The sequence below is a fragment of the Parasteatoda tepidariorum genome, chromosome 11 (genome assembly GCF_982258835.1).
Source record: "Parasteatoda tepidariorum strain Cologne lab strain chromosome 11, Ptep-v5.0, whole genome shotgun sequence".
NCBI lineage: Eukaryota > Metazoa > Arthropoda > Arachnida > Araneae > Theridiidae > Parasteatoda > Parasteatoda tepidariorum.
The window spans coordinates 27,089,358-27,115,399 of record NC_141765.1 but is presented as its reverse complement, the minus strand read 5'-3'; the positions used below and the strand labels follow the sequence as shown (position 1 = coordinate 27,115,399).

Below are 26,042 nucleotides of genomic sequence, written 5' to 3'. Positions count from 1 at the left end.
AGAATTTCCAGTGTCCTGCACTCCCCAATTTGTTCCCTGGACTATTAGAATACGATACTCTAATTCATGCATTGATGGCAGCACCAAAAAGCTGCTTAAAATAAGAAAGTCTAGTATTTCTCATCTCTTGCGATAGGTTAAACAACCAGATTGACTAATTAAAACACATTCCACAGTTCATTTGATAAAACACAACTCAACCACATCCTAACTCCAATGCCTATTACCTGAAAGCCTAGCTCCAATGCCCAGTAAAACTTCTTTTTACAGCTTCGAAATTATGCTAGTTGAAAATGGTTAAGAAACCGTATAGTTTTGTATTCATAGTTTTATAGCTATACTAGTTGTAAGCGGTATCAAGGCCATAAAGGTAAAAAATGTTCTTTACCGTAAACTATATGGTTAATTAGACTGTTGTCGGTTATTTTAACATAATTTTAGAATCAAAATTCTTACAGTGTGCCTTATAATAGAAATTAATGATAAGACACTGAATCTGAACTGGTTAATATCAAATTGCAACACGCGTGTTGATGACGCACAGGTATATACCACGCGTAAAGTTAGTTAAATTAGTATAAATATTAATCTACATAATGAACCTAAGTAATACGTTTTGTTGTATTTAATTATAAAACCGGTAAAGGAAAAATTCATGCAAAGTGGTTATCGTACAAATTATTCATTAAGGTTTCTGAATAAATATCCAGTTGCCCTTTTATTATTTTTTTATTAATTTATACACGATCGATCTGTAATTGTAAGGAATTGTTTATTTTTCACAGCTGTTTTCTCGTACTGTTTCTTAACATATATTCAAGGTTGAATACGAGAATTTCTTATTTTAACACAATAAGACCTTTTGCGCTATTTCTATTATTTTATTTTTGTCAAGCATTTCATTGAGGCATACTTTGGTATCGATTTGTCTCAGAATTCAACATTTTGATCCACATTTTTAGCAATGCTTCATGGATGTAAAACTGTAGAATAAGGTTCTAAATCAAAGCTGGTTGATACCAAATTGCAACATGCGTGTTATGTTAATGTACAGGCTATAAGATGGCAGATGATAATTAAACAATTTAGTTCACAGAAGTCACATTCTCTAAAATTTTTGCACATGGCTAGAATTTGAGTTTGAAACTGCAGTTAAATTTTCAGCCTAAATTTTAAATTTGTTTTATTTGTGACAATTCAGTCAACATTTTTGGAAAATCATTTTAATTTGATTTTCAATTAAAAAACTAGCCAATTTTTTTATAGTGTAAGGTTACGGGTAATTAAAATAAATTAAAAACTAAAAATAAATTTTTATTCGAAAAAGGAAAGCTTATAGGGCTGGACTTATAATGATAAATAGAAATAAAATAGAGAGTCTGAAATATTACTATTCCTTGCGGACAATTTCTTTCATGTCAGGCCCTGTATACTATTAAAAATTGGATTTCTGCAATAATATTTCTTATTATGAAAATACTGATTTTAAATTATCAAAAACGAATTTCATTAAATTCATCAAATACAATCAACATCCTTCGGGCAAGATATACGTTCTTTATCAGACTCTATATATAAACAACCATACAAGACTAAAATAGTAAACCGCTTAAGTAGTAACAAAACTAATGGATAGTAAACCACTGAGACCAAGAGGTATTTAAACAGTTCAATTCATGGGTAAAATATTTTGATTGTATAAGCAATTATATTAAACTATACTGGCATCATATTTTTTTCTCATTTGGCTTAAATATTTTGCCAATGGAAAAACTGAACCATATTTATTATTCGAAAAAAAAATTTAAATTCTGAATGTTCTTACCTGAAAGGTCATTACCGTGCAGTACGATAATTTTCCAGAATTTTTGTTTCTTTGTTTAAAAATAACATTTTGTTCTTGGAAAAATTTTTGATTGAAATTCAAAAAAAACGTGGAAGAAAAATTAGATATTTTCAAAAATAAATGGAAAGGTTTCTTCATTAAGCTAAAAAATATTTATACTAAAACTAGAAATTACTTATTGAATTCCTAGCACATTCTTAACTAGCCTCTTAACATACTATAAATGCTTCTTTTCAAACTATCATACGTATTTAGTGAAGATATTTATAAAAAATAAGTGGTGAAAGATTAAAAAGAAAAATATCTCAAATTCTTTAATACAGATATCGGCTCAAAAAAAGTAAGAAAAAAACTCTTTCGATTAAGTACTTGAAGTGCCTCGCGCTATTAGTCATTAGATTTGCATCTCTGACGTAATAATCAATTGGGTGTAAAATATTCAGTTTCGCTTATCAGTTTTTTTCTTTGATTGATTTTTTTCAACAAAAACTGAAACTATCATGAATCATTAAAGATAACGAAAAATAAGGTGATATCTTAAAATAACAACTTTTCCGGTGTTGGATATTTAAAAGGAATCGACCAATAATATTTATAGTTTACTGAGCTTATTGTTATTTGTTTGTTATTTCTCTTAATATTTGACATAGTATCTATAACAAGAACCTAAAACTATACGTGTGACTGAAAACCAAGTACTAACGTATTTTATTACGGTTTAAAAACTATTAAAAAAAGTCCACAATTCAGCAGAAGCTGTCTCCGTCTTTTTTAAGAGGTTTGTTCATCTTGGAAAGTAATAGCTTTTTTTTTATTAATACTTTAAAAACACTCTTAAAAATATACATATCGTATAAAACGCATAATTAAACTGAGTTGAAAAATCTAAAGTTTGGGTTTATTTTATGATATTCAATATTTTTTTATTTAATCAGAAATCAAAATTTAATAAATTACATTCACTATATCAATTATATCGATATATCAAATATATCAATCTATCAAATACATCAGTGCATCAAATAATTTAATCTATCATTTAAATATTTCGTTTTGTAATTTCAGCACCAGAACTTGAACATAATGTGAAATTCACCTTTTTCTAACTAAAATTATTTATCAGAAACATTTGAAGAATATTTTTGTATTTGATACTATTTTAAATAAAATTAAATTATTTTTCTATTAGTCACTAAATTTGCATCTTTAACGTAATAATTAATCGGTTGTAAAGAATTCAGGTTCATGAATCTTTTTTTTTCATTGATTTATTTTTTTCCACAAAAACTTAAACTATCATGAAATCTTCACTCAGTTTTATCAAACCTAACGAAAGCACGTTTTCTTTTCAAAATGAATCATTAAAGATAACGGAAAATAAGGTGATATCCTAAAATAACAACTTTTTCAGTGTTTGACATATAAAAGAAAAAGACCAATTATATTTATAGTTTACTAATATTATTATCTTTAATTTATTAGTTCTTTTCATTTTTGACGTAAGCATTATAAAAATAAACCAAAAATTACACGTGATCGAAACTCAAATACTTATCTTTATTTTATTACGGTTTAAGTACTATTAAAAAAAGTTCACAGCTCAGCAGGAGCAGTGACTGTCTTTCTTGAAAATTTATTAACAACAGAAAATAATAGTTTCTTTTACTAATCTTTAAAAACATTCTTAAATTTTTATTATACAAATTCTTCATACTTTTTCAATATTTTGTATTAATTTTGGTGAAAATAAATGAAAAAAATTACATTTAGTTCTTTAATAATTTATATTTATGAAATATAACATGAAACACCGGCGTCTTTTTCTGCGTTAAAGTTAATCCAAACACGGCTCACTTCCAAACAATAATTTTTCAAATTTGCACTTATTTGCAGTTATTTAGATCTAAGCGAAACAGTTATTTATCGTTGAATTTTTTTTAATTTACATGATCAATTATTCATAAACTTTTGAATTATGAATGAAAAAAAAATTCAAACTACTTTTTTTTTATTTTATAATTTGGTACAAATATAATTCTGATAATTGAACTGATTTTTAGTAACTATTCTTTTATAATTAAAAAGTACTGAATATATTTTTTGTTAATATTTTATTTATAGTTTTACTAAATATAATAAATACACAAACAGCATAAAAAGTATATTTAAACAGAATTGAAAAATCTAATGTTGTTCATTCTATGATATTTACTTTTTTTCTATCTAATTAGGAATCAAAACTTATTAAATTGCATTCAATATATAAAAATATTCAATATATAAAATAATTTAATATATAAAAAAATTCAGTATGTTAAATAATTCAATAAATCATTCAAATATTAAATATTTCGTTTTGTAATTTTATCACCAAATATTTATTATTAAGTCGAATTATTTTCCTTCTATATAAGAATCTTTTTTAAAAAATATAAAGAGCATTTTTAGATTTGATACTAATTAAATTCTTTTTTCCAAAAATTATTATTTGCTTGAGTAAACATTATTTTTTGAAAAAACTTGCTTTACTTATCGATGTATGAAAAAATTCAAGCAATGAAATTTTGAAGATTGAGCACAAAATAAAATTTCCGCGAATCAGATAATTCGTTTTTACTCGAATTGATTCTAACGGTACACAAAACTGATTGAAAAATTCCACTCTAGAATAAAATGGACCTGATTGTTTCCTGTCAAAACTCAGAATTTTTTTGTTCATATTATAATTTTCAAAAAAAAATCGTTCTGAGTATATATACTTTCTATATTTCTATTGTCAAATGATTATATTATATGTTACACTTTTAATTCAATTGCTTACGTTTAAACCCTAATAGTGGTACTATCAATCACAATATTGTGGAAATTCACTACAACCTTGAACCATGCTTTTGTTCTAGGCAATCCATGTTTTTGTTCTAGGCAAGCCATGTTTTTGTTCTAGGCAAGCCATGTTTTTGTTCTAGGCAAGCCATGTTTTTATCATTTAATCAAAAACTCTTTGTTGCAAATCATTAATTTTAGTTTATTTCTCTTAGAGTTTCAAAATCGTCGTCAAAATCGCAATCGTCAAAAAATTCAATTGAAGAGTTTCAAAAAATAATTTGAAATAGATAAAAATGATAGTGTTAACTAATCATCATGAAACTGTAGAAAAAGGAAAGAGCTTATTGCTGAGATGCATTATTACGAATACGATAAAACTGACTTTTTCATTAAATAGAAATAAAATATTATTAGTATCAACGAGATTATAATAATTTTAAACGTATTATGTTTCAGATCTGATAAACAACTTTTAAGACATACAAATTCAAATTCAAACATTTTCTTGTTATTACTAGTCACATTAAAACTCTATAATATGAGGGAAACTCAAACAAATCAAATTTATTAAAATATTACATGAAAATATTTTAATGTAAATCATAACAAAAAGTTCTAACAACCTTGTATTTGTAGACGGAGCAATTTAGAACTGTTTGTTAAAGTCGTTGACCGGCATTTAAAAGATTTTCTTCGTCTTCTCTTAAATAATCGAAAAAGGAAGGTCTTCAAAACACAAAAGAATCTTTAAACAAAGGAGAAATTTTAAACATAAAAGCTTATTAAAAAGAATAACCTTTTTCCAGTTTCTACATATGGAGCCATACACGTAAACAGATTCTGGTAAAGAAAGCAAACAATTACACTGGGGAACAAATTTTTTGTTGCATTTATACAAATATTTGGTTTTGCTTAATTTAGAAATAGGGATTTCAATTATGAAATTAGTTTTGCTCTTAAAGCTACAAATTTTTGTTAAATGAAATTTTTAGTTTATTTTTTGTCGAAATGTTCGAGTTTAAGAACGTTATATTAGAACAAGGAATCACGCAAATGTTACAACAAACTTCAAGGGGAGTACATCATCAGAATTAAAATTGCATAGGAGCCCATGCCCGGAAATGTCATACGCTGATAGGGGCGCTTTCCTATTATAAACTGTTTCGTATTGTGCTTCTGTACGGGTCATAACAGGGAATTGCCCCTAGCCGCGTAAGACAGCATTCCCGGACATAGGTTAAAATGCAATTTAAATCTTGATGATGTGTCAAAACTCCCCTGGAAGTATGTCGCAACATTTATGAGACCTCCTGTTATATATAGCATTTTTAAACTTGCACATTTCAACAAAAAATATACTGAAAATGTCATTTTATAAAAAAAGTTTAAAAAAAAGTAAATGAATAAATACTAAAACAAAATAATAAAAAAAATGCTGCGTGAAAGGAGAAACCGATTGCAGATTTGAAATCAGCGATACGAAAGTATCTAATATCTAGCACACAAAAAAAATTTCCCTGTGTTATTTATAATATCACATGTTGAGCTGCGATGGCTCAGGGGATAGAGCATTCGCCTTCCGATGCGGCGAACCGGGTTCGAACCCTAATCGATACGAATTCCGCATCCGTCTTGCACCGACCACAATGCTGACAAGAAATATCCTCTGTAGTACACGGATCATGGGTTAGAGTCCCCTTGACGTCAGGCTAACCGTAGGAGGTTCTCGTGGTCTTCCTCTCCATGTAACGCAAATGCGGGTTAGCTCTATCAAAAAGTCCTCCACGAAGGCAAATTTCGCTCAATACTCGATCCAGGAGTTCCCTTGTCTTCTGGATTAGGTTCAAAATTACAAGGATACGGAGTTGAACATTAGTAGCCGTAAACCCATAAAATTGGATCGGATATTCAACGACGGTTATAAAATATAAAATAAAATATCACATGTTGGGATAGTACACATTCTCAGAAAAATTATTTCATTGTTGAGCCATAAAATCGATAATTAGAACCAATACTGTGCTATTTTGTTACAATGAAAATGTATTTCCATTCAAATCAACAATAGTATCGAGTAATCAAGTTCAAGATGGATTAATTTGCACCATTATAGCTAAACTTGACTCCATATAAAGGTTGCATCAAGTTTGATCGATTGTCATGGTTCAACACGCTTCACGAGTTGTAAGTTCTAGATTTGATACCTTGTTTCTATAATAAGATTTCAATCATTTAATACTCTTTAAAGGGATTAATTTTATTTTAAAGACATTGATAAATGCATTTTCTATCAGCACCGTGTAATTCTGTCAAGCTTTTACATGATTTATTACCGTAAATGTAAATTTCAGTTAAAGCAATTTAAAGGTAATAAAAAAAATAAAAATTACCTCATTTACCTTCTAAATTGCAAAAAGTAAAAGTCATAAACAAAAACTGAATGAATTAAGATGCATAGGTCATGAATTAAAAATAAATTGCAAATTTACTTAAACATAGTTTTATAAATAAATAATCTTGAGTCTTCCGAAACTATCACATTAAATGAAAAATGCATCAGTAAAAGTAAAAGAATTGCTTAAAAAAAAAGGCAAATTTTCCAAAAAAAAATTTATGCTTAAAAATTTTATGCAAAATAGTCATTGACAGTTATGAAACAAAAAAAAAGTTAAAACTGAATTCAACAAAACACATTACTTTACAATTCACTTTTTTTAAAGACAAAAAATAGCAACTAAAAAAACCTAGCAGCTTAGAGACATATTTTGTTTTTTCTATCTATAAAATTTATAATAAAAGTATGTAAAATTACGATTGCTGCTAACTAAAATACTCTATATGAAAGGTCTCAAAAAATGTTCACGCTATAAATTAAGTTTTTTTGTCTAAATTACTTGTCAATGTTATATAATTTATCTTGAATTGCTTTAAGCATCCTTTATAAGTTTCTCAGTTTTAAAACGAAAAATTAAAATTTGGTAGAGCAATTATTACTAATTTAGGGATTATTAGTTATTACTAATTAGTTATCACTTTGTAAGAATCGAAACTAATATTTGAGCCGTACTAATAATAAAAAAAAGGTGGAGTTGTACTAATTAATAATTTCAAGATGTTAGGTAGATTTTATCAAATAATTCGAAAATTTTATTCTGTACAAAATGTATGCCGTTTGAAAATTTTGAAAGTGCTAATTTTCAATAAAATAAATATCTCGCAAACTTGAGAAAAATTTGATTAAATAAAACGAAATTCTGCATCAACATGGAGAGACCCAATACGTAATCTCGTCGACATTTTCTTTTGTTTGCTTATTTATAATTTTTAGTATAAAAAAATAAAATGCTTGAATTTAATTTTGTTTATGATGATATTTGTATTAAAAAAATATTTTGTGGGCTGCGGGATACAAAAATTGTCAGAATATATATATTGATTTTTATTACTTAAAAAATGCTGCTTGTTTTCGTTCAAATAGTAAAAAAGTTATGTTTTTATCTCAATTTAAACAATCCAGATTAGGCGATTTTTTTTAAAACACTGTTTTTTCTCTGAGAAAAAAAAAATTAGGATCAAAATTACCGGAATATGGCAAAATTTACTGGGCTTCTGGCTCTATGGGAGCACCAAAAAGCTCGGTAGTTTCTACTGAAGAGCTTAGATTATGATTTTGGCAAAATTAAATATATTGATTTATAAAATGTGATAAAACTTGATAAATGTGGTAAAATTTGGTAATTTTATTATAATTATACCTTAGATCTTTCCTTAAAAAAATTTATTTGGTTAAATTTACTTAGAAATACAGTGGTTTGAAAATGTCAGTGTCCAGAATATTGTTAATATAATTTGATCACAATAAATAATAAAATGAAAATTATTTGCCTGTAAAACAGCCTTATATTTTCAACACAGCACAATATTTAATGCATATTTTAAAATATTTGCATTTGTGTTTTTTTTAAATTGCGGGCAAAAAAAAAGAAGAAAAAGTAATTTTAAAAAAAATAGAAATAGGCATAGACTTTAGCACTATACATGTTTCAAAAGGCAATTTAATTTAGCGCCCTCTTTTTTCGAACTTTCTTTTATTTATTTAGTTCACTCTTTACTGAAGAAAATTTCCTACAGTATTTGCCTTCTTAGCCTGCAATTATACTTTTTAACGTGCACAAAACAAAATTGATCACATTTTTAAAACTATAAAATAACAAATATTGATAGCAAAGTAGGTAAGAATTGAATCATACTAGGCAAAAAAAAATATTACATCTAATCTGCCTGTGATATACTTTTGGTCAATACGATTCAATTTGCTTCCAGTATCTTCCTTCTAAGTATTAATGGATAAGTGTATATCCTTTTATTTATATGTAACATGATACTTTTTAAGAAGATGAGTTTTACCTTGCAACTGAGTGGTTCAAGAGCGTTCTTTTTTTTTATCTCATGTTAGCCTTCAGATGATTGACCTTTTACTAAGATTATTCAGGTGTTAGAAGGAACAAATTCCCTCTGTTTTGCAATTCATTTCTACTTAGCACGCATTTTGTTGGATTACCAGCTTTACAAAACTAATAAATACTTCAGAGTTCTTGAAACAGAAAGATGCAAGTAACTTAAAAGATTCTGAGTACGACGTCAACCTAGCGATAAACTAATTGCTTTTGAAACTCCGTTACTACCAAAGGGATTAATGAGGTGATTACTGAAGTGATTAAATACGAAATTTTTTCGTTTATATCAGCATAAAACATTTTGTAACTGCAGGATAATAAATTTTTATCCTAAAAGAGCTAAAAACTAATTAATTAAATGCGTAAAATAAAATTGTGAGTAATAAATAAATTACACGTAAATTTATACTTTAAAATTAATTCGAAAAGTACTGAAATTTGAAAGTTTTTAGAATATACAAGGGGATCTAAAATGATTAAATGTAAAAGTAGAGGATATAAATAAATTAGAAATTTTCTGATGCTTGTATATTTGTATATGTGTTAGTAGCAAATAAAGTTTTTGACTTATTTTTTATGCTTTTTTGCATAAATTATCAAATTTTTTATCAAATATTTTTAATTTAATCTTTTTTAACATTTCTAAGTAGCGATGATTTTCAAGTTCAGCTGTGATTTTTATATTCACCCAATTACAACAGAAAAAAACAGATTCATGTGCAAAAATCAAGAAAAAACTTCAATTTTGACTAACATATACATTGAAAAAAAATTCCTGAAAAATTACGGTAAAGACTACCGGCACTCATGGGTGCCAGATTTTCAATTATTTTATAACAGAGATTTTTTTTTGTTCCATAAAACTTTTTAGTAAATATGGATCTTGTGGTGAAAAATAATGGCACCATGTACTTTGTACTTTGGCACTTGTACTTTTTACAGTCATTTGTAAGGATTTTTTTTGAAGTATAATTTATCGAAAAATGAGAGTAAAATAAAGTTAAAGGATAAAGTCTATATTTTTAGCATAGAATAAACTATATTCCGATATGAAGTAACTCCACGCTGAAAAAAAGATGGTCAAAACTACCAGAATGTGGTAAAATGTTTCTGACTCTATAAGAACAACCAAAAGCACGGAAGTTTTTACCAAAGCGCTTTGATGATGATTTTTCTAAAATTAAAAGTAAAATATGATTTAATTACCATATTTTATCATTAGGTGTTGTTTCGTAATTTTTTCATGATGCCTCGAGCATGGCATAAAAACTATTTGTTCAGTTAAATGTAATTTTCAGTTGTGTATTTTTTACTAAATGTGTGGTAATAAAAACCATAGTTTTGAAAATCAGAATTTTCAGTAAACCGTTACCATTCAAAAGAAAAATTATCAAATGAATGGTTTAAATACCGTATATTTCGGTTTTATTACCAGAATTGAGGGTATTTTCTACCTGAATTTCATTGCCATTCTAATACGGTAATTCTACCTGATATTTTTTTTCCATGCAATTAAATGTTTTAATGTTGAAAAATCATGGTTGAAGTATCGTCATCTGAGTTAAAATTCAATACAGTTCAGATACTGGAAGCAATTTTGGGTGCAATTTTTGCAATGTGAGAATATATTCTTCCTTACTTTCCGAGTTTTCTTCCCTTTGTTAGTTAATTTATTAGTTAATTATTTTTATATTTAGATAATGCTAAGAAATCGTGAATTACGCAATTTAAAAATTTTGATGTATGGCAGATATAACCGCTATTCTCTTTATAAAATTGGTTAACTCTTACAATCAACTTACTCTTACTTTTCGTTGTATATTCCTATCATATATTATTCATAACGTTTCCCAAACACAAAAGTCCTTGCTTTCTTAAACCTAGTTGACATGCATTGACCTCCAAAAGTTAAAGTACAACCTGTTTTCTGTGTCTTTTTTGAAAATGAATGAATATAGAAACAAGATATTTGGAGAAAATATGCACATTTTTTTTATTGAATGTGACATAAAAATTTGCATAAACTTAAATATGATTTTCAACAAAAAATGGAAAGAAAAGTACCTTCTCGAAGAAAGCAAAACATCACAGTTTTATAGAGAAAATTGTCGTAAAAACATCACAAAAATAAGTTTGTGTCCACTTTTAGCTCCATTGCATTAATAGCATCGACTATGCATGTTGTCAATTAAGTTGTCGAACACCGAAAAGGAGTACGAAAACCAGACGCGGTATTACTCATACAACAACCATGATAGAGGACTAAAAGCAGCAACTTACCTAATAAGGTATTTTAAATCATTCTCTATCGGATTCAAATCTGGAGATCTGACTGGTGAATCCACCCGATGAATATCTTCCCATGCCGGATAATTCTCAAACTAATAAGATCTATGTTGCCGCACGTTGTCATTAATTTAAATTGATTAACCAACAGATTCTCTGAAATGACAAACATAGAGTTCCAAGGTACATATTTATGCAAATATCATTAATAGAGCATCTCTCAAAGTCGTGGGAGTTCATGCTATCATTTTGGCTATTTCGCTTCCTTAAAGATCGAATTCTTGGATATCCAAGGGTAGATAAAAGATTACTGGCTCTCTCCATTTATATAATCAACCAATGGGTGACCTATCTGGCCGCCGATGTCCGAGAAATCGGCCATTATGGAAGTAAAATCTGCTCTTGGAGCCCTATGTTTGCTATTTTTGGATTTCAGTTGGTTCTGACTTCGTTTCAGAGCGACAGGGAACGGCTACATGGACATCATTATGTCGAGAATTTTCAGGAATGTGAAGATATTTACCTCATCGATTGGCCAATCAGATCTCCAGACCTGAATCCGATTGAGAATTTAAGACTTCCTTATCAGAGAGGTTTCCCTTTCGAGTCATCCTTTAGGGTTGCTGCATGCGTGGAACAAAAGGTACTCAATGTCTAAATTTGAAATTGACACATTCCTTACTAGAACACATTTTTGCAATACTTCTATGTCAATTTTCTGCATAAAAATGTTTTGTACTGTTTTCTTTTTAAAGGAACAATTCTGCCAAGTCAGTATTTTTTTTTTTAAAAATCATATTAGTGTTTAAATTTATGCAAATTTCTGTGTCGCATTCAATAATGAACTGTTTAGTGTAGGTTTTCACCTAATTTCCACACGGAGAATAAATTATGGTGAAAATACCTTACTGTATGGTAATTACATTTCTGGTAAATAAAAAAAATACATAACTTTGGTAAATAAAACCAAAATATACGCTGTTTAAACCATTCATTAGGTAATTTTTCCGTTCATATGGTAACGATTTACTGGGAATTCTAGTTTTCAAAATTATAGCTCTCATTACCACGCACTTAGTAACAAATACAAACTGAAAAGTAAATTTAATCAACTAAATGGTCTTTATGACATGCTCCAAGGTATCATGATGAAATTACCAAATTTTATCACATATTATAAAAACATATTTTATTGTTGATTTTATCAAAATCATTTCCAAATCGAGCTTTTTGGTGTTCCCATAGAGCCAAAAACACGGTAAATTTTACCGTATTCTGATAGATTGGACCATACTTTTTATCAGTGTTCTTTCTATGTTAAATGTCTGTGTTCAACTGTACTATATTCAAATTTGGCTCAAATAACAAGCTACTCCTTAATTTGTGGTCATTAGTTTATTTATGTTGATAATTTTCGGCAAATTAAATGGTTTTGAGGTTTCTACTGTAACAACTTAACTCACAAAAAAAATATCCAAAATATTTTCTACATCCTCTTAATTTAAAGCTAAAAAGATGTGTAATGCATTAATACAGATGATCGAAAAAGTTCAGAAAACAGATTCTAATTCTAGTAGTTCTCAAAAATCATTTAATATTATTCTACAACTATATATTGATGAACATTTTATAAATAAAATATCTAACATGGAATTATATTCCTTGGTTATAAAAATGAATTGATACACCATTTATTCCAAACGTCATTAAAATAAAGCGTAGGTATTAAATTACTCTTTAGCATGTAAGCCTCGAATAAAAACATCAATGACAACTTATTGAAAATTCCCACTTTTATTTTCCAAATCGCGTAGCGTAAATGCCATGAGAAATCAGAGTAACACTTTACAAAACTTTTGTTCTTAAAATAGTTGAATTGTGACACTGTGATAAATTAACTGGTTTGTAAATGTTTTGGAGGTATTTAAGGAAAAGTATACCTTTCGAAATTTAGAGTTACATGCATATTCTAGATTCTTTAAATGTTTAGTAAAAATGTCTGTTTCAAAAGATATAATTATTTTAAGGTTTAAAAAAACAATAAAAAATGAAGTAACGAACAAATATTTTCCCCATTTGGTAATTATAGTACTATTTCAGCTTATTTCCTTTGCTATCGGTACAAAAAATGCTTTGTATTTAAAAAAATAAATAATGTTTTGCATTAAAAAAAAATTAGAGAAATAATTACAACTGAACCAAAATCCACGAATTGCTTATTTTTATTTTTTCATCAAAATAAACAATAAATAGCTTAACAGCCACAAAATTATAATTACAATTTAAAGTAACAGAATCTAAACGTCAGTACCCGATAAATTCGTTAATAACTTACTTATGAAGAAAATTTTAAAAGCATAATTATACAGGTGAAAATCAATCAATTCATGTAAATTTGTAAATGTTCAAAGCATTTAAAGTAAAAAGGTTAAATTTTAAAGTAAATGATTAAATTTTAAAATATTAATTATTGTTATTATTTTTTATAACTTATAAAAACTGATAAAAAATAGAGTTAGTGAGCTTACTATATTGTGAGTTTACTTAGTGAGTTTACTATATTGAAGCTGAAGGATTTAGAAAATTTAAGAAAAAAATAACACTATAATATAATAGAAAAAAATTTGTGATGCCAAAAAATCCTAATTAATAAGAAAAAAAAACTTATTATTCTTCAAAAATATAAATTACTTTTGAATAATATGATATGAAATCCTTAGAAATGAAATCCTTAGAAAAGATCTTGTACAATTTTAAGAAATTATAATTTTCATAAGCCATAAAGTTCAAGATTTTCTAAAATAAATTAATACTGATATTAATCAAAAACTGATTATAAAAAGTTTAGATCCTTTGGAAAAGAAAAACTATTTTATCTCAAAATCAATTAGATAATAATTTAAAAAAATAAAAAATATCTTTTTAATATATCTAATAAAATTTACTATACCTGATTAGCTTTGTTCATCAAAAATATTAATTATGTTTAAAAATGTGACACTATGCTGTATTCTCTAAATGAAACTAATGTTAGAAACACGTAAAAAAATCGAAATCCTAGTTTTAAATACAACTAAGTTCATAATTTTCTGTAAGAGAACTAAAGAACAACGCTGACTTTTATCAAGAAATAATAAGAAAAGTTAATAGAAAAACGTTAGGTTTTATTTATTTATTTTGGAAAGAAAAAAAATCTTTTGATCTGAAAAGCTCATAAAGAAATCAATAAAATAATATTTTAAATTTAAAAACTAATTATTTTATTAAATTTAATTTTTTTAAAAATAAAAAATTCTATCCGAAATTCGGTGGCTAAAAAATTATCTCTCCGAATATTAGACCGGTCTATTTATCCGAAAAAAATAACAAAATAAAATATTTTTTACATGCAAAATAATATAAAAATAAAATAAATGCAATAAAATTTTTCGTAACTCACCTTTCGGGCCAACTAAACACACTTTGGCTAACATTTTTAATTGTTCTCTTCAGTATAGAATTATGTTTTCAAGTAATATTTCATCCCCTAAAAGATGCGCTTTTATCCATTCCGCTCTGAAACTGGAGAAACAATATATACGTTCACCACCTTGAATTACATTCCCAATTAAATGGAAACCACTGAAAGAAAACACAATCTGACATCACGTCCAGTAGTAATATGACGTAGCAAATAGCCTAGTACTTTTCAACCAATGTCTCAACAAGATGTTGTTATCTCTTTGGCAGTGATATGTTGTTTCGCGATGAAAAACATTCCTCATAAAAACTATCTTCCCTTGGCCGTGAACAACACACAATTGTTTTCGCATATCGGGCGCGATTTATAAGTGTAATTAGGGCTTCTTCTTTTTTCTCAATAAGGTGAAAATCGAATTCTTCTCTGATTTCATGCTTTGTGTAACACCGTTGAATATGTTTTATTGTTTGAATCTTTTACCTAGTCATGGTTATTTGAGTAATGAGATTTTAAATGGTTAGAATTTAAACAATCGCAAAATGTTTTACACTGTAGATTTACCTGTAAACGACTTTTTAAAAAAAAAAACGATTATTTGAACGATCATTTTAATTAAATAAATTTGCATAGAAATGTGGATTTTTTTTCATTATCTTTATAGTTCTGAGACATAAATATTTTTTAATTAATTTGCATCAGTTTAATTCTCCAGATTTTAAATCATCGCATTTTTTTCTTAAAAATATTATTGAAATACTTGTAAACGACTTAAAAAGAGAAGATTATCTGGGGTATTTTTTAATTGAATAAATAGAGAAAAGTGTGTTTTTTTTCCGTAATATTTATTGTTCTGTGATATAAATATTTTGTTTAATTTGCATCAGTTTAATTCTCTTTATTTCCCCAGATTTTAAATATCTCAATTTTTTCATACTCCTCAAACTTTAAATGATCGAAAAATGTTTTTTCTCCATTAGGGAAATTCTTGTAATCGACTTAAACATAGAAGATTATTTGAGGTATTTTTTAATTAAATAAATTAATAGAGAAATGTGGATATTTTTCCTAATATGTACTGTACAGATATATAAATATTTTTAATTAAATATTTAATGTTAATTTGCATCAATTTAATTCCCTCTTATTATTATTAAGTGCGCAAATTTTAAACTATCGCAAAATGTTTTTCTCACTTAGGAAAATACTTGTAAATGGCTTAAAAAATACGACACTTATTTAAGGGATATTTTAACTAAATAAATTAGTAGAAAAATAGGAGTTTTTTCTATGAAACTTATTGCATTGAGATATAAATATATTTAATAGAACATTTAATATTAATTTGCATCAGTTTAATTCTCGCTTTTTTTTTTATTTTAAAAAATGGTAATTTTTTTACCTCACTATTAGGGGAATCACTGTAAGCCATTTAAGAATAAAGGATTTGTAGATATTTTTAACCAGTAAAGAAATAGAGTTGTTTTCCAAAATTATTACTTTGAGATGTAACTTAGCATTAATGTTATACTTATTATTAATTGTATTCACGTAATTTAGTTATCCTTTATTATTATTAAGTAGTCCAGAATTAAGCAACAACAAAGAAATATTTCGGCAATTTTTTAGTAGAGAATATCAATAAATTAATAGAGAAATATGGGTTAATCATTGAAATTAATTAGAAAAATTATCTTATTTGCTATAAAAATATTTTTAAATGAAAAAAGAAGCACAGAAAAGTTTCAAAATGTCTCCTTTATAATTTATTTTTGTATGGGAAAAAAGTATCTTATATGTTATTTACAGTCATGTGACAGTCATTGATCAATGTCTCGTTCGAGAAAATATATAATACATTGGTTTTCTAATTGGAGTTTATTTTATTATTTAATGCTGCAGTCTGCAAGTTTTAAATAAACTCATGCTCGGCTGTATAACATCTCATAAAATATTTTATATTAAGTTAAATTCGTAACATTTTAAAATATTCATGCCATATCTTTTTTATTATTTTAATCAGTTTTTGTTACGCATATATATGCCGGCTTGTGTGCTTCGTGGCAAATACGGCTTATAAACCTTTAATTTTTTTAAAAGAGAAATAGGATGCTTATCTTCGAACAAAAAGCATTCTTGTTTTACTCACATATAATAAATCATCTTTATTTGGAAGGGAAAATACCTCAAGTGTACTTATAAAATTAGTTTTATTTCAAATTTTGTAAAGACCAAATTCACAGCAGCTGTTTTAAAATTAATAATTAAAATAATAATAAAATAGAAGTAAACCAGTTCATTATTCTAGGATTAATTTGACAGTCAGTAATTGGTCACCATCTAGTACTATATCATTATAGTACATGGCAACTCATGGAATAAAGTCATCTCCGTGGTGGATAAGAGTGAAATTCATATTCACGTTGCACGAGAAGGATAACCATGAAATTCACATATGGTTATATTGTGTCGGCATAGAGTCTCCATGATCCGCCCACCACTTGGAATATTATTCGTCAGAACTGTGATTGGCCGCAAGATACTAATTTATCAACCATAGCAGGGACTCGAACCTATAACGTGTAATAAAAAGGGAGCTTTTCATCTCTTAAAACATTCCGGCTAGTATGTCATTCATTCTATTTCATTTTAATTTATAACCAGCTTTGAACTGCCAACCGATTTTTGTGTTTGCGGTTTTCTGTGTTGAACTCTATAAAAAGTCAGCGTAAAGTCAACGCACTTAAAAAAATACAAAAAAAAGCGACGTTTGACTTTAATAAGGAAATTAAATTTTATTTAAAAGCAATTTAATAGTATGGGGGGGGGGAATATCATGGATGTTAACCATTAAATCATAATATGAAAACCTGCTTCATATTTGACAGTTTCAGTTCCTAATAAAAAAAAATGTTTTAAAAATATTGCTTATTTTTAATAGATTGTGAAAGGGAAAGATTATAAACGTAAACAACATGTTTGCGTTTCGTTACTTTACAACGTGTTATCTTACATCCCTTGAAACAAACTAACTCCATGTCCAGGGGGAATTATTTCACCTTTTTAGAAAATAAGTAAGGGTTTACGAAGCTTCTGTTACTAAGGTTAAAAGCTTCAGATTTATGGGTATCAGCTTCATGGAAAGTAAAGGTGGCCAGTGCGCAATGCATTGTCACCCTTAAGCAGTTGGCCCCGAAATTCTGGACTCTTAACTCTATGAAACCTTTTGCTAATAACTAGCTGTAATGTGAGTGCTTTCCATTTTATTTTATTTTAATTAGAAAATTATCATAATTTCACGTGGAAAATCAACATAAAATGTGTTAATAATCTGTCTCTTATTTGTCAGAAAAATATTTTTAAAATAATTATAACAAAATTGTTGATCTTTTTGAGCGTGTTCTTAAAAAAATGGATATTGAAATGAAATCCCATTGCACACAGTATACAAATGCGTATTAATTATAAGAATTAAAAGTTAACAATATTTTTTAACTAAGAAATTATTTTTAAATGGGTCAATAAATATCAAGTCAAAGCGAATACAGATTGATTTAACTTAATTTTTACATAGTCAGTTATTTAGTCTGTTTTTACAACAACTTTGATACTCTGGATAGATTAAAAAACAAATTACACCAGATATCCACAACTGAACAAAAAAATGGTAAAAAACAAATTTTTCTGAAGCCTCAGTTACAATCACAATGTACTTCTTGGTATTTTTTAATTACAAAATGTAATCTAACAGTTACTAAAGAAATCTGTTAAATTGTCGGATGCACTAAAATATAAAATCCAAAAAAAGTAGTTTGAAATTTTTTTCAAAATTTATCAAAAACTGATTTTGTAAATTAAAGAAACAACAATGATGAATAACTGTTTCTCTTAGATCTCAAAAATTGCAAAATAAGTTCAAATTTGAAAAAATTATTGTTTGTAAGTGAGCCGTGTTTACTGGATTTTATCTTTAACGCCGAAAAAGACACCGGTGTTCCATCCTGTATTTCATAACTATAAATTATTAAAATGCTAAATATAATATTTTCACTTATTTTTACCTAATTACTAAATTAATACGAAATTTTACTAAATTAATACAAAATAATGAAATAAGTATGAAAAATATATTTAATAAAAATTCTGCGTCAAAGAGTTCTGCGTATTTTGTCACCACTTTTTAAATTTTTCTACGTTGTGGCCACCTTAATTACATTAATCTACCAGTTCATCTAAATCACTAATGTAGTCTACCCTTTGTGACAAACTCTCTCTCTCTCTCTCTCTCTCTCTCTCTCTCTCTCTCTCTCTTCTCTCTCTCTCTCTCTCTCTCTCTCTCTCTCTCTCTCTCTCTCTCTCTCTCTCTCTCTCTCTCTCTCTCTCTCTCTCTCTCTCTCTCTCTCTCTCTCTCTCTCTCTCTCTCTCTCTATCCCTTTTTCCTTTTGAAAAAACACAAAGATATTTAGGAAATGGTTATAATTAAGGCCCGGATTTTGATGACATTTGCATTTTTTTGCATTTTTTGCATTTTTGGACATTTTTTATCTTTTAGAGCATTTTTTTAGATTTATAGGGCATTTTTCTTGAAATTTTGGGGCGTATTTTGCATTTTAATGCATTTTTTAAAGTTTTTCTGTTAATTTTTTACAATTTTTATTATTTTTTATCAATTTTCATTATTACACTGGCTTCCAAACAATAAAGAAAATCTATAGGATATTAACAGGTGAAGCAACATCTTTTCAAATTGAAGAAGAATTGTCAGTAAGTAAGACCGTCTTTTTCAAGTACGCACCTATAACCAAAGAATATATAACCTATAACATCAGTAGACGTTGAAAGAAGCTTTTGCAGGAATGAAAATTTACTTTCAGACAAGAGACGCTCGTTTACATTTCAAATTATCAAAAAGCATTTAATAATCCAATGTAATTCTGATATTTAGTAATATTATGAGATAAAAGTTGTTATATCCATTAAAGTTTCTATACAAAATAAAAATACTTTTGGTGTCAATATATTTTCCGTTTTTTGTTATTTTAGGATATAAAACATATTTTTCAAACTTTAATGAGCGTAGAACAAGTATTGCATTGCTTTATATCTTTTAAATGACTCATAATAATTTTAAAGAGCAAAACATTTTTTTAATTCAATATTTTTACTTTATTTAAGGCATTTTTTGCGCAATTTTTGCATTTTTAAGGGCATTTTTTGCGCAATTTTTGCATTTTTAAGGGCATTTTTTGCCCTTTTTAAGGGCATTTTTTGCACTTTTTAAGGGCATTAGTTGAGATTTTTTAGGTCATCAAAATCCGGGCTCCAGTTATAATTAAGAAAATAAGCATAAGATGTGTTTTTTCTCTTGGCTTACTACATAAGAGAAAAAATATATTCAAAATAATTAAAAATTATTAGGTTATTTTCAGAGGGTAGGCATGTCCTGGAAATCTAGATATAATCACCACGATCGACGGTTTTATGAATTAACAATGCATCAAATAAAAGTATTTTGAAATTGATCAATAAAGGTTTAACTTGTTTTCCATACACATAAAAATATAATGAATTTTCTTTAAAACAAAAATTAAAAAAACGATAATACATTTTACTAGAGAATTTCATCCAGAAAACATGTGATACAACAGCGTGATCGCGTTTATGGAATTTATTACCGAGTCTGCCAAATATTATAAATGCGATAGAAGGACGACAATAAATAAATGTCTTAGATAAGTTCTTTAACAAAGCTAGAGGTATCTGGAAAAAAGTAGTTCAAGACAGAGCATAAAAGTTAGAGATAAAAAATTGCGCTTTTAAAAGGTTTTCTGTAAATTTCACTTTACAAGCAAAAAATTTAATCACTCACTAATAAAAGTCCTTGAAACAAATAGAAATGAACTTATTCACTAGCTTTTCTTGTTTTAAAAGAAGTATTTTCAGTTTTAGTTTTATGTTCGGTTATTTTTATAGTTTTTATATATTTATCTCTAAAAATAAACGATCAATCGACTAAATGCTGCTTGTAGACAAATATGGCTTAAATAGAAAAGTTTTAAATTTAAGGTCCCTAAGAAAAACTCCCGAGACTAATTTTAACTGACGTAATCTTCCAATACACTGTTGGAATTTTCATTCTAATATCATGGTAAAATAACCGGCAGCAGTCTGTTCATCCAATTAACCTTTACGGTTTTGAAACCATTTACATCTAGTATGGTTACAAAAAAAACATGAATACCAAATTATGTGGGTTTTTTTTAACCATTTACAACTAGCGGGGTTTCGAAACTGCGAAAAAGAAATTTAACTGAACATTGGAGCTAGGCTTTTCGTTATGTAATGAGCTTTGGATTTCGGTTGCGATTGAGTTGTGTTTCATCAAATGAATAGAGGAATGCGGTTTAACTAGTTTTAAGTTAAGCAGCTTCATGGTGCTGCCATCTATGAGTGAATGAGAGCATCGTATTCTAATAGTCACGGGTCACAAGTTGGAGAGTGCAGGACACTGGAAACTCTTCATGTGCTAAAGGTGAGTAAAGGAAATACCCTGGGACTCGTACTCGTACTCGTTCTGTCGGTCATGAAATTGACAGACCTCTCTGCTATAATATTTTCCCAGATGCAAGGAACTAAATGGCTTCATTATGTGGGTCTAGTTGACCTAGATGAAACTCTGGTTGTTTAAGCGGTTTGGATGAAAGCATTTGAGAAACTGTTTGCCTCTCTGATAACAGTTTGAATATTATTTTATTTATGGCTATTTGACTGCTTTGTTTAAACATGGTAAAATAACAATTAAATAAATTGTTATTAAAATATTTTTTCCGAGAAATTTCTAACAGATTAGTGATAAACTTTTGAGATATAACAACATGAGTTGCATACAGATTATTTACCAAGAGGAACTAAGCATCAAAATGTCTGCTCTAAAAAATATTGAAAATGATGCCTCGTTATATTTTAATCGCTATTTTAGCAATTAAATGTATTATATATTAAGGTTTTTACATAAAAACTGCTATGTTACACAATTTAATACCTTCTCAAAAATAGCGCAGGCATTGTTCATGCAATGAAATATGTAAGAGATTAAGATGCCAATTCTGATGACAAGACCAGCGGTTCCCAATTCCTGTTGGCTATGGAACCCGCAATGATTGAACTTCTTTTCACAGAACCCAGGCTTTACATAAAAATAGTTCATTAGCAGCTGTGAATGTACGAAACAAAAAAAAAACTTATCATTTTTGAAATATTGCAAATTCTAAATTTGTTCTTGGTTTATGCATGTGCTGAAAATTGATAAAATTAGCTGAATTATGGGTTTCAATGTTATGAATGTCGGAATAGTTAACAGAGAAACATATAATTCTTGAATTTGATTGCGTAATATTTTGAACTGAAAAGGTTACGAGCGATACTTAGGGAATTTTTTTATAAATGTATCTTCTTTTCATAATTAATTCAATAAAAAAAAATTTAATTTTGCTATTTCTTTTTTCTTTGATTGAAACAATCGGAATATTAAAAAATTATGGATTATTAATTAGGTACAAATATAATTACAGTATTATTACTGACCCCTGTGATCCTTTTACGGAACCCTAGGGTTCCTCGGAACATCATTTGATAACCGCTGGATTAGACGATAGCCAAATGGCGAGGATGGGACGAAAAAGCGATGCATCTTTTTTACTAAACTTGATGCCGTCTTTTTTCTCTTTTTTTTAAATTTAAGAATTATTTAATTTTGTCACGAACTATAAAAAGTTATTGAATAAGCTAACAAACAAGGAAATTTTTAATTACATTTATTATGCACTGTGCGCAAAAAAATTAAGTAAAAAACAATAGAACTTTTGATGTAATGGATTTTAACGTACTAAAATGCGAACTTAATGGTTTAAAGGCATTACCTTATATATACAAATTGTGCCTTGCAGTTACTATGTTGTGCAGTTAAAATACCATAATAAACAAATCACATAATAAAGACTTAAGACTTTTTTTTTCATTTTTTTATGGCTTAATATCACTTTTATTATGTTTCTTGCTTATTATGTTTCTTCTCTTTTTAATAGTTTAAACTGTTGCTTTAAGTGATTTTTTTTATTTTAAAAAATTTCAACGAATCTTTCTCAGAAATATAAAAACCAACGTAATGTTAACAGGTAATTAATAGATTTAAATAAAAACAATTAAAATAGTCACTTGTCAAATAACAAAAATATTTATTAGAAGTGTGGTAATTTGAAATTTGTGTTATACTGTTTAATTTCGGTAGACAATAAAAAGATAATGTCTTTCGTCTCCTAAATATATAACAAACACTTTACCCCCTGTTTAGATCTTCCTTGCTAATACAAAAAATTTTGTTCCATTTACTCATTTTCTTCAACAACAGAAACTCACTATTAGACTTTTTTTACCACAAATAAAATCCGTTAGTACGATTTCGAAAACCTACCGTCTGTTTTTGAAAGACTTGTTGTTTAAGTTTAAATGATAGTTTACACAGCAAGCAATCGTCTGCTATGAAACGAACAGTTAATCCTTTAAGTTTAAGGGATCTTTCACTCTTCGAAGCACTCTTTCCTCATTTTCTCACCGTTTGCTCATTTTCTTTAACGAATTTAACTCACTCTTAACTTTCTTTTTCTATTTTTAATTTATTTATTTATTTATTTAAATGCAGACGAAATTTTTTCACATTTCTTTTTGTTTGGAAAAACCTATCGTTTGCTTTTAGCATGGGCAATAAAAAGAAAAGAATTTTAAAAAAAGGAAACAGATTTCACTGCCGGGAATTGGAGTAACTTTAAAAATTGTACGTATGTGCGACAACATTATTTTACAAAAGTATTTCACTTTTCGATTATATTTATGTCAGTTATATTCGACACTAATTTCATACAACTAACAATTACTTTCAAAATCTGATTAAATTCCACACAATTACATCTCAATATACGCAATACTAAGTATTAAATTAATATTGAAATTGAAAATCGAAAAAATATTGATGATGAACCGTAACAATACATCACAGTGAATGAATGAGTAATGATTACTTGGCAATACTTGCTGTCATAAGAACGTTTTTAATTTTGATGGATTGAGCAATAGTTTTTTTTTTTTTTTTTTCCATCAGTGTCTGAATCGCTGCAAATAAATCGATTGAAATTAAAGCCGATTATGACGGCATTCACTATGGCCTTGTAAGGCCTAGTTGTAACTTGCGTCAATGTTTTACGTCCACATTCTTGAGTGTGAAGAATTTATTTTCTTTCTTTTTTTAATTTTTTTCTGGAGAACTATCATCATTAACTAATCAGTTACCCAACTCATTGCCTCAAGTGAAAAAATAGCTAAACGAAAGTTCAATGTATGTATGTGCAACTTAACTAATTTTTTTTAAAATTCTATTAAGAACTACATAGTTGGAATTCTAAAATTGCGCTAAAAAGTGCCTGTGTCATTTCAAAATTCTGAAAACTGTACATTATGAATCAGTTGCATTATATCATTTTCACAGTTCCTGAAGTTGTACTACACTTCGGGAAAAGTAAAATTAGTAAATACTTTCTAATAATTAAATTGGAAAATTATAATTTGTTATTTTTTCATTATGATAAAATAAATTTTGAACCAGAAAAACGCATAAACCCAAGTTGCTACTGGCGTGAAAAATGAAAACAATGATGACAAAAATGATGTTATATTTTCTAAATTAGAAAATGTTCTGTGTTTTCTAATCTTGGTAAAAGCTGAAACCTTATTAGTTGCCCTTTTACCCCAATTAGACAAAAGAAAATTAACCTCATTTGACTTTTAAAAGTAAAGTTTAGTTTATTTATTTATTTTTATAGATTCAGAATTTTGGTAATATGTTTTTAACATTCAAGCACTCATACAAATTTATTTTAATTAAAATTTCAGATATTTTGTAACTTGACATGGGTTTTATGAATCCCTTATACCCACCTCACCCCTGTTTATCTATGCAAATGATGACAAGATTCGATTTTATTTATTTATTTATTCATTTGGAAAGAAATGTGTCTACGGTTTCAACCGTTATGCATAAAAAGAATGTTTTCAAACAAATGAAACATTTTCAATACTTTACTATTTCAACGCATTTTCACAAATGAATTTTAAACCAATCGAGCTGATTAAAGAAATTTGTTTGTTTATAAAAGATAAATCAGCATTGTAAATGCAAACTATTCAAAATTTCACATTTCAGGAAAGCTCTTCCTTGGGGTCTCGAGTTGGAAAGAAATGTGTCTATGATTTCAACCGTTATCATGCATAAAAAGAATGTTCTCAAACAAAGAAACGTTTTCAATACTTTACTATTTCAACTCATTTTCACAAATGAATTTTAAACCTATTGCGCTGATTAAAGAAATTTGTTTGTTTATAAAAGATAAATCCGCATTGTAAATGTAAACTATTCCAAATTTCACATTCCATGAAAACTCTTCGTTGGGGTCTCGCGTTGGCCTTAATTGTCTTAAATATCGACTTTTGTTCTGAAGTATTTCTATAATATAGATAAGATATTGAGTAGAGTATCACTCATTTCGCTAGAGGTATTTTCTATCGTTCTTGCAACCTTGAGTGACATAAGACTTAAAAGGCTACTGTCAAATGGTTTTATCTTTATGGAAATAGCTCTAAAGAAATAATTCTAAAGAAATAGATAGAACACCGGGCGCAACAGGGCAATCACGTGAAACGGTCCTTCAAGAGAGACAGTGGTTCTAATAGAGTGTATTGCTTACAGGTCATGAATACTAATTCCTTTGTCGCAAATGGGATACCGGTGTCCCTTTTATAGATATATATTTTTAGCTCTCTAATTACAAGCAAAAAAATATTTTAGTATTTTTTAATTATAAAAAACAGTCTAATAGTTACTAAACAAAATCTGTCAGATTGTCGGAATTACATTTGTACTAAAATATTAAATCCAAAAACTAAATAAATAGTTTGAAAAAATTTTTTTCATTGATAGTCAAAAATTTGTCAATAATTAATTTTGAGGATTAAAGAAATTTGAATGATTACTAACTATTTTACTTAAACTTAAGTAACTGAGCAAATTAGCGCAAATTTGAAAAATTGTTGTTTGGAAAATTCTACCTTTAGCGCAAAAAAA

The 26,042-nt window shown here is 27.6% G+C and overlaps 1 protein-coding gene across 1 annotated transcript in view; it reads right to left on the bottom strand.

Moving 5' to 3' along the window:
* The window catches only part of LOC107442359 (ras-related protein Rab-22A), a 50,366-nt gene extending 35,257 nt beyond the window's left edge, over nt 1-15,109 (bottom strand). The window contains exon 1 of the mRNA XM_016055909.4: nt 14,855-15,109. Within this exon, the coding sequence (XP_015911395.1) occupies nt 14,855-14,888 (34 nt within the window). The 5' untranslated portion in view covers nt 14,889-15,109. The remainder of the gene's footprint in view (nt 1-14,854) is intronic.
* Between the last annotated feature and the right edge of the window lie 10,933 nt (nt 15,110-26,042).